This window comes from Poecilia mexicana, unplaced genomic scaffold, assembly GCF_051168715.1.
Source record: "Poecilia mexicana isolate PSO_F unplaced genomic scaffold, ASM5116871v1 scaffold_2, whole genome shotgun sequence".
NCBI classification, from domain to species: domain Eukaryota; kingdom Metazoa; phylum Chordata; class Actinopteri; order Cyprinodontiformes; family Poeciliidae; genus Poecilia; species Poecilia mexicana.
The window spans coordinates 51,469,322-51,480,019 of NW_028263371.1; the positions used below are offsets into that span (position 1 = coordinate 51,469,322).

At 38.3% G+C, this 10,698-nt stretch overlaps 1 protein-coding gene across 1 annotated transcript in view; it reads right to left on the reverse strand.

The window, feature by feature from the left end:
- The window catches only part of hdac4 (histone deacetylase 4), a 125,395-nt gene extending 115,279 nt beyond the window's left edge, over window positions 1–10,116 (reverse strand). Inside the window, exons 1-2 of the mRNA XM_088002372.1 lie at window positions 9,723–10,116; window positions 49–154 (exon numbers count right to left, since the gene is read on the reverse strand). Of these exons, the coding sequence (XP_087858498.1) occupies window positions 49–70 (22 nt within the window). The 5' untranslated portion in view covers window positions 71–154; window positions 9,723–10,116. The remainder of the gene's footprint in view (window positions 1–48; window positions 155–9,722) is intronic.
- Between the last annotated feature and the right edge of the window lie 582 nt (window positions 10,117–10,698).

Sequence of the window (10,698 nt, forward strand, 5' to 3'; positions counted from 1 at the left end):
ATAGGTAAAAAATAAATAAAAAATATATAAATGAACAGTAGATCTTACCTTGGCGACTGTGAGAGTTCATTGTTTCACAGGCTCGTTCGATGCACCTCTTCAGTGGATGGAGCGATCGTCATGTTCTACCCGTTCCAGAGGAGACTTCTCAGGACTGTGAGCAGAGAAACAGGGCAGCGTTTTAGACGTTTTCACTTATATTTGTTTTGTGTGACAGAATTTTTTAATAAATAGTACAACCATAAGAAGTAAATTGCAAGCCTGTTTTATTTATTAAGCAAATCTGGTTTCATTTTAAAACATCTGGGTTTACTGAAAGTCAGAGTTTGTTATTCTAGCACTCAATTCTGCTCTGGCTGCACCACACCCAACAGAGAAAAGGTTTGCTCAAGAAAAGTCTCACATCCACATGAACAAAATAATTATACATATCTGCACGTTTCTGTTGAAGCTGTTTTAATCGCCATCGAATTACAAAGTAGGATTTGTAAAATTTTATGGATTCTGCATCCATCGCATAACCAATAAAGCCTCAGAGGTCAGCTTTGGAGGTCAGTGCAGAACTAAAAGGCTCTTATGTGTAGTGGATCGCGTAATTAAATCTATAAACAGGCTTCCTGAAGCCTGAGACATCTAATGTTTCAAAATCCCAGTCCAAAAAGATGAACAAACCTTTTCATTGAAAACAGACACATGATTCTGGCATTCGCTGCTTAATTCACTTACAATATATCAAAGAATCTAAGAGTTCAACAGAAACACGACTAACATCATTCCAATAGAATTTTATTATCGAATCAGTCCTGCATATTTCTCAGTATATCATCAGTCTGAGAAATAATCTGAGACTTTGAATGAACTTGCATTCTTTTTCTTTTTACATCATCTTGCATTTCTTCATATTTTTCTTCCAAGGAGCCAGACTTTGTTTTATTTAAAGTGGTCTTAACAGTTCTCCAGAAAGCTCTTCACAGGTTTTCATTTTGATGCTCTTTTGCTTATATTTATTCTAGTTTTTGAGGATTTCAGAGGAATCCGATTATTTAACCACTTGGTTTTCTTTGCTACAGAAAGCACACCCTGACCACATTTTAATTTAACCATTTATACTAGAGCAATTAAAGTCATTACCACTGGTGTCCTCTCCTTTCTTTCCCTGTTCTGATACTTTAGAAAGTGCTGCAGGCTCAGAGCTTTCTGTTTGTCCTTTCCATGTTGCAGCAGATGGCAGCTCATGTTTGCTGATGCAGAGGGCAGGAAAAGTTAGTGTTTGGGGATTTTTTCTTTCTTTGCAGAATGTATTTCTCTGGAAGTTTGCATAGAGACCGCTGTATGCAAATATCACTGTTGGCCTGTGATGCAGCAGAGAAAAACAAGCTTTGTCAGAGAATTATTCATCACAACTATTTCAAAATTATGTTCAACAGGCCCAAAGTATCAGGGGGTTATGTTTACTGTGAGTTATGGTTAATTAATCATAATTGCTGTTTAACTGTATGAATTCAGACAGGGTGTTTGATTAAGCACCAACTGTCTCTACAGAACATTTATCAGGCTAACCACAAGACTATGAGCTGCATGAAAGCAGATTTTAGCAGTTTGTGGCTGAGAATCTCCCATGTGCAGCTGAGCACCAAGTACTGAGTTTCTGTCTTGACGAAATTTTCTTTCAATCCAGTGATCTGTTCCCACTGAGGAACTTTTTCTCCAAGGCATGTCATTAAAAAGATAAGAAACAGGATTTAAAGGAGGTGAATCTGGCACTCCAGAGCTGTAAAGCACATATTCGCCCCAGCCATTGTTTTTTTTTTTACATGGAGTACAGTAGGGATGAGTTTACCTTTACTTTGATTTATTTAAAACAGGGACAATACATGAACTGCAAGGAGGAAAGATGAACTGTGCCAGATTGTAGCTCTGGTGATAATTTATAAATGTATTAATTGACAGTATTAAATTATAACTAGACTGAATAGGAGTATTTATAATTAGATCTGAGTCTGGGTTGCACTGCAGTGAACTGGGTCAGTTTGAATTACATTCAGACTCAAATCAAGTCAATTTAATTGAAAGTTAATGTTGGAAGTTTGTCTAGTAATGAACCTTAAGCTAACATTTGTTGTAAATTGACATCATATAAATAAAGTCAACCGCAATGAAGTGATTGTAGCACCAACAAGGTGATTTTAAAAAAGCTATTAGGAAGAAGAAAGTTGTTGTCACACGAGTACTGTCTGTATGGAAATAAAAATGAATAAAGTTTGGTCTCTTCATGCGCAAGAAGAGACCAAAAAAAGACAGAAACAAACAGAAAAGTGAATTTTAGGCAACTGAAGTCAAAGCAAACATTGGTGAGATATTCTGACAGATGGAAATTGTTGATGAAGAGCAAAGGTCTTGGACATGACGACAGCTGCTTGTTTACTCCGTCGTGTAATTTAGCCTCCTCATATATGTGCTTTTGTCTAAGAGCAAATAAAAGGTCTAATTTCTTCAATGAAAACACTAAATTTTTTAACTTAGGCTATAATTAAACTGTCAGAAATGTATTTCCAAATACAGCACCTCTCAAAAGTGAACACACGATTCCAGGAGACAAAAGAAAATGATAAATTATTACAAAATGTTTTCCATCTTCAGTTTTCTTGTACAAACTGTGCCTTTAATGACAGAACAAATAAAGGCATAAGAAATCCTACAACATTAGCTAAACTTATTTTCAGATTGAAGCACTTTCTTTACAAATCGACAGCAGCTTCATCAAAGAATTAGTTTAAGGCTGAATAACAATCCAACAAAGTTACTCCATTTTTTTAATTTAGCTATTCTCAAACTGATTTTGAAAAAGTTTTTAAATTGTTTATTTTGATCTCAAAAGCTGGCATTCTAAAAGGATTGCCTTCACTTTTGAAATCTTGATATTACACTTTTTACACTGTCCATTATTATCAAAGAAACAATCTCCCACTAAGGAATACAGACTTATTATATACAACCTGCAGGAATATGTCAGCGCTGACGTCAGACATTTAGTCCATTCAGTGGCTCTATTTGCTACACGATGCCCATGCATGCATGCGTAGGTTTTATTTATTTTATAGAGTTTGCCCTGTGATGTAAAATGACTGCTGGAGATAGCCACCAACGACCTTCCACGGATAGGCGGGTGTAGACACTGCATGAATGGATGCAGTTTAATCACATCCAAGTATAGTAGAAGTACTTTTTCCAGCACCACTGAGTCATTAAATACATCTTCGGCGTCTCTTCAAACTCTCCATTTTGACAGGCTGAGACTTTAAACTGGATGTGGTTTATCGTGTTCCTCTGAAGCAAAGTTTCATGATGCTCGACAGAAAAACAGCTCCGAGGACCTCTTAATGGACTTTATTTCCCAGGCACTCCAAGCGCTGTCGGGAGTAATCTCCATGGCATAAAAATAACGTGCGGTCGGATAGCGAGAAGTAAACAACAATTAAGCACACCCCTTGCAAAGCTTGAGAAATGAATCATTGAAAACGCGTGTATGCCAAGAAGACTGCTTCAGCCTCTCAGACTTGATTGAGTATGAATTATTCAGATGGTGAGAGAAGACTGGTCGTGTGCCAAGGACTGAATTGTTCTTCATTTTTCTTTTATGCAAGTAAAAACGGAGAATAGTCTACCTAAAATGAAAGAATAAAGATTCCTCAGAGTAACTATTGATTAGATGCCAAAAGTCAAAGTGAAATATGTGATAAAAGAATAAAAATGGATAACAAAGAGTGATAATAACTTTGCTATTTTGGATTTCACAGGATCGATGATGAATTCTCAGGAATCAGTTGTTGATAAAAAGAAACTAACAGACGGATCCCATACCGAGTTCAAATCAAGAGCTCTTCTCTTGTTCATACTGATATCTAACAGCCTTCATCAGCAAACACAGCAATCTGCAATGACAGACAGTTTTAAGAGGTAAAAACACTCGATTCCACTACTTCTAATGACCAGAGATCAGTATTTGTAAGATCCGTTTATTGTGGGCAGGGAAAAAGAATTCAAGTCCAAGACACTGAGAAGAGTAAAAATCAGAAGTATGAATACTATGAGTACCAATAACAGCAAAAACATTTTAAATATGAGGAAGTGGAATTGTTTTGTGAGCCTCTCTTGCTGCTTGGGAGCTTAAATGCTGACAGAGGGAGTTGCATAAAACTATGTGAAGCAAGGCATGAGCCGCTCTCAGGTTTCTCATCTACAGTGAAAATATAGTATTTACACAAAAACAAAAACTATAGCAACGACATAATCTTATTTAAAACAGAAAAGCAACAATCACTCCAACTTCCGCTGATCTTATAATGTTATACATTCACACTTTGTTCTACACAAGTTTATCTTCAGCCAGAGATTTCTACAGATCCACTGTAGTACAGTAACTTACATTTAAGTGTTTTGGTGGCCACAGGCAGATTTTGGAACAAAATCCAAACGATATTGATGAGTTCATGTCAATCACACAGTGGTGAAGATCTGCTTCTTAAGAAAATCAAATCATTTGCTTACTTGGTTTAATCAGAATCTACTTTTACATTAAAAATACATCATCTCTAAAATCAGATGAGTAAAAACCAATCACCGTGTAGATTCATGTCTGCTCTGGTTACCGTAAAGTGCTAAAGCAGACGTGACAGCAGGCTCTGCACATCCAAGTGAGGAAACCTTCCCCAAAAACACCAACTGATTTTACAGCTCCAGGGTGGGTTCAAAGTCAGGACAGGGCACAAAGGAGCCAAAATGGGTTTATTACTCAGGATGTGAAGTCCAACAGGATGGAAGAAGCTGGACGTGGGAGAATGATTCGCAGCCACGGACTCACTGGATGCCTACAAGGATTGACACAAGGACCCATCAGGCCCCAAATCAGATCAGTTGAGGCTGAGAGCGTCTGTATAGTTGCTCATTGAGAGGTCTGAGACCGTTTTACTGCTTGGATCTTCCTCTCGTCTAATTTTACTGCATCTCTGGCTGACGTCCAGCTTCCTTTTCTTCACTAACTTGGATGAAAGCCAAATCCAAAAACCAACAGAAATAAAGAGAATTTGCTCCTGCTGACCTTTATATATATATATATATATATACACACACACGTGTCTATACCACCAGGAAGAGTTGCAGGTACTCGACAGACTCTCCTGCTTGTCTTCTAAAGTACTGTGTGTAATCGAGGGGCAGACAAACAGACAGAGAGAAAAACAAAAGTACTTTAATATCCTGCATGGTGAGCTGAATGGGAGACCCCGCCAAACTGTTTACAAATTCCTGCTGGGTGACAGAGTCTCGCCACCTTTTTTGTCCCAGACCACAACACTGGCACTAACGGACCCCATTAGAGTTCATTAGTGTGATAACATCAACAAACTGTCCACAAACAAGTAAACCTCCCCGGTGCCAGCTTGGGCCAGACCAAACACAGTGGAACTGAGCTAAATTATCTTGTTAATGGAATTAGAACACAACAAACTGAACTGAAGCAAAATTAGAAAAAAATAAAATTATTTTTTAAAACAACTAACGTTGAACTTAATTTTAATATGTTTGAGAGCTTTAAGCAGAAAAATGTGTGGAAATTTATTGAAGTTTGTACAAACATTAAAATACATCCAGGTTAAAATTTGATCAAGTTAAAAACAAATACCTTTTTAATCAGTTTTACTGTACTGCTCAGTGGGCATCATATGTCACAACAACAAATATGTCGTAGGTTATGCTTACATGAGTGTCCCGGATTAAAACCAAGTTATTCCACTAAGTCATTGTAAAGGTTCTGAATCTTCAGCTAATTTTGTCCAATAAAATACACAGCGTCCACCGGGAAGATTTCGATTTAGCAATTAAACAAATTCATGCACTGAAAAATGCATTTCATTCATATTTTACAAATAAGAAGTTATCTAAAAAGAAGGAAGAGCCAATGATAAAAAGGGGCAAGAGATTTTACACTGATAGATCCACTATTAACAGAAATGTATTCGTCTAAAATTATGCAGTACATATAATTTCAATAGTTCATGCTGAAGTAAATTTAAGCAAATATAAAACAATCTGCATCTCTGAAGTAATATTGACACTTTTGCAATATTTTGGTAATAACTGTGATTCTGTCAAAGTTAAGAAAATTGAAATGTGGGCTGGGCAGAGGAATCTCCCCAAGATTGTAGCTCATGACATTACTTATTCTTTGCTCTCTTTTTTTTTTTTTTTTAGCTTTTTCAGCTTGCATCTAAACTTTAACAGTGATTAGAATTAAGAAAGAGAAAGAAAGATGTGGACAAGCTGACGTGCAGTTTGGGTGTGTAAAGCAGAAAGTGGTTGAACGAGGCCTTAAGGTCCGTGGTTTTTTGTGATCTCTGTATAATTCACACAACGAAGTGAGTTTTTAAAAACCTCCAATGACCAGAAACTCTGTTTACACATCTATGATGAGATTAAAACACAGGAGAAGATCCTGTTTGAACAAAATACCAAATTAGTATGGAACAGATCTCAGAGTGTGTGCGGTGGGTTATGCATTCACCTCAGTTCTGTAAATCAACTCAATAATCACCTAGAGAAATCTTAATAGTTGCACCACAGCTGCAAGACATACTTCACATTCCAGAAATAGCACGATCACCAGACAAAAATAAGGAAGTGATTTACATACTCGTCAAAGACGTCCAGGAATGCAAATCGCAAACCGCAGTCACGTTAGCACAAACAATTTGTTCCAATATTTTAGTTAAGCATTTTTAAAACATCAAAGCTAAGACAGCCAGACATCAGCAAGGTTGATTCCTAAAGAGCTGTTAGCTGAAAACTTGGCATACATTAGATGGATGACACAGCTAATGGACTTTCTGTCCTCTTTCTTAAAGATGTGACTTTTAGATACTGAGCAACCGGTGGAAAAAGTTGGTCTCCTTTCTTAGTTCCAAGCCGTCACAAAAAACTTTCCAAGCAAAACATTAAGGTCTCAACTAACCGTAGACTTAGATATGAAACTGAAAAACTGTGGCTGCTGTCCTTCGGGTATTGAGTATCAGACAGTAAACATGTATGCGTGTGTGTGTGTGTGTGTGTGTGTGTGTGTGTGTGTGTGTGTGTGTGTGTGTGTGTGTGTGTGTGTGTGTGTGTAGGTGTGTGTGTGTGTGTGTGTGTGTGTGTGTGTGTGTGTGTGTGTGTGTGTGTGTGTATAAATGCAGAAAGTAGGCCAACTGATGATTTATCTGTGAAAACGTTCAGATATTTTACCACCTTGATTCTCTGCATGTAATCAGAATCAATGTGTTCTTCAATGAGCCATAATGTCTGGAGATGTTTCTCACTTTAACTCGATCTAAAAACGGGTGAATTCATCACACCGGACCCAGTGCAACATTTCTTCTGACAGAGAAACTTGGTGCCAATATCAGTAACACAAGGTTTGCAGCTAAATCTACAGTTTGTAGCTCACTTTACTGCTTTATATCTATTGCTCCAATTTTCATCTCTGTTTGAGCATAAAAGCAGCATCTGATGCAATTCAAGTTTCATCTAATTCTTTGGTTTGTCCTTGAACATTATGATGTTATATGTATAAAGCACCAACTTTTCTCACTTCATCTTTGGCCTTTAACTCTCCTTCCTTCGGATCAATCTCCTCGTCGCTGTCTGGTAAGTGATTTGTTGCTATGGTTCTGAAGACCAGTGGCATTTACATTTTTGTTACGTGGACCAAAGGGTGCGTTCACACTGCAGCCTGAAGTGACCCAATTCCGATTTTTTTGCCGGGGCCGTTTACACCATCAGTAAATGCGACCTGTATGCATTCTGTAGTGTGAACGGGCAAACGACCTGAAAGTGACCCGCGTGCGCAGTAGAGGGCGCAATAGCGTTAGCGTTCTCAGTGTTCTGCCAACTGCCATAAAAAGAAGAAGTGCTCAATGTTTGCGGAAGTAAACAACGGTGGAGCTTAGCTTACATATTTGAAGTTGTTGTCCAACCAGAGCAGCATATTAACAACTTAATCCTCATATATTCCGTCATGGTTGTTGTTTTTATTCCCACTTGCGCCTATCAGGACGCAGAATAGTGAGATTTGTTGAGAATCAGTGATGTTCAGTTCGGATGAATGCGACCTGAACGTTAGGTCGCATTTGAATCGGATACGCGTCGGATATGGATCACATTCGAAAAAGATGCTGTTCACACTGCCATGAAGAGATCGGATAGAGGTCACATTACGTCAAAAAAAATCGGAATTGGGTCACTTCAGACTGCAGTGTGAACGCACCCTAAATCACTAAGTTAAAAAGTAATGGTGAGCACGACACAGTGGACCCCCCCTAATTGTGGCTGAGATTTGTGGATTTTTCTGCAGAACATAACTCCAAATTATTATTTTTTTAGAACATATCAAAACACAAATGTAAATGCCAAGATGGTTTCCCCTGTTAGAGAATTGTGATATTAAGTTTATGATTATATGATTTACATAATTTTAAACTTCTCATTATTTCATTTTTTAATGCATCTTAATATGTATTTTCTGTTTGGACTACTAACACAAGCTGTTCTAACCATTTTTTTTGCTCAGCAACCAGTGCAGAATATGAGTTAATCACTCTTTAAAAGCAGTTTTCTTTCTGGGCCAAGTTTAACGACTGAGAGCACAGAGGTTTGCTTTGGAGTAAAAGCTGCTTGGTTCAAATTGTAGTTCAAATTTTCCATTTCATATAGATTTTAACTTCTTGCCCTAAAAATAAGAAGAAAGTGTCCACCTCCCTCGACAGCCAGGCGAAAATTTATATGGTAACTGATTCATTTTTAACTCACCAAAACTAACAAAAAGAATGATTGAAAAGTGTCACTATGTAAAATCTTCTGAATCAAGTTACCTCTATTAAATAGCTATTTGATGTTCCTATTACTATTAATCATCAGAATAAAGAGAATAAAACAGGGAATCAACAGGTCAAACCTCACAAGAAAACCAGAGAAGTTTGAACTGACCAGGAAAAGAATTTACTAGTTAGATAATATTCCAGACTGAGCTGAAGTTTTGTCGATGTTTGGTTCCAATTACCCTTCGTTTGAATCTATAAAACAAACATCTGCAGCCAGTAAATTAGGACTCAGACATATAGGTCTGCTGTGACTTTTTGTTCCTGTGGGGTCTGGAGTTTATAAGCAGGAGTCTGTGAGCATTTTTCCGCTTGTAAAGGGTTAAAGAGGCGCGATAACAGAGCAGAGCCACAGCCCTGTGTTTACACGGCATGAAGGCACAAGTTTACACCCAAAGCTCCGCAACACAAACAGCTTCCTACCTCACACACAGGCACGGTGGGCAAACATGAAGGAGAAGAAATGCGTGCTGTGAATCCCAAACAACCACTGTCAAACTTCTCTCACAAAACAGAAGAACCTACCGAGTAGACAGGTCAGGGAAACTGTCCCGAAAATGCACACCTCTTAAAAAAAGCGGCGAGCTTCACTAATGCGTTCAATTTAAGCCGTACAGATAAGCTGTTTCATTTCGGCCGACCCTTTCTTTAGTTTTTAACAGCGGGGCTATTTCGCAACAAGTTTGCCTTCTTTCTGCTGACTTTGAAAGGGCAATGAAAACTTCGAGCCTAAGTCAAAGCGCGGACGAAGAGAGTCAGCCCAACAGCCGCCTGGCGGATTCACAGAGACCGGAAGGAGACCGGGACGGGGCACACCTGGAGGCGGACTGCGCGGCGCTTCCACCCCGCTGCTCTCCTGAAGCATCCGCGGAGATACTGGAGCCGTCGGTGCAAAAACATCAACTCATTCAGACAGCAGCTCCTCCATACTGAATCAATCACGTGTCTGACAGCCTCCAGTGCTTCCGTAGTGGGCGGGGTCCACAGATGGTTTGGGAGGAAAAATGTAACACAGGATCCATGAATGAAGGCCGTCAGTCTGAGTCCACTCTGGATAGGCTTGGTTTTCTGCTTGTTTTAATGTTTTGCTGAACCAGTAAGAAAAAAAAAACTTTAGAATGTAACTAATATAACCTACGATATAGTTTGTTTACATCTTAATTTGCGCAGATCTTGGCAGTACTACTGATTTGAAATTATGTTCAATACCTAAAAGACTTTAATTGCAATAAAAGAGCTTTTACTATATAGGTTGAATTATAACTAACTATTCCCTCATATAAACAACAAAAAAAAATCATGTCCATCAAAAGTCAGATGGATTTTACAGATCCAGACATGTTTTATTAAAGAGACTAAAAATGTGTCCTCTTTTATTGTAGCTGGATTTTATTAAGTCACACAAGTTTAAAGAGATAATACATTTAAAAATAGCTAAGCATGATGATCAAATGGGATTATTTCAAGCCAGGAGGTAGATGGGTTAACCACCTGTGACCAGACTAGTTACCATCAGGCCTGAAGAAGGAATTGATGTTGGCAGAAATGCAGCAGCAGTAAAACACAGATTACATAAACACCGGCACTCATCTGAACAGAAAATGGGGCAATTCAGCCTTGTGTAAACGCTCTCTGGATGAAAAAACACACACTGACAGTTTAATAAGTATCCACTCAGCTGAGCCTGTCCACATTCGCAGCAGAAGAAAGCCAACGATGGGACGGCTCGACCCAGCAACACGTTCTGCTGACAACATAATTAGTATTGTTCCAAATTTGTCTACAGCTCTGT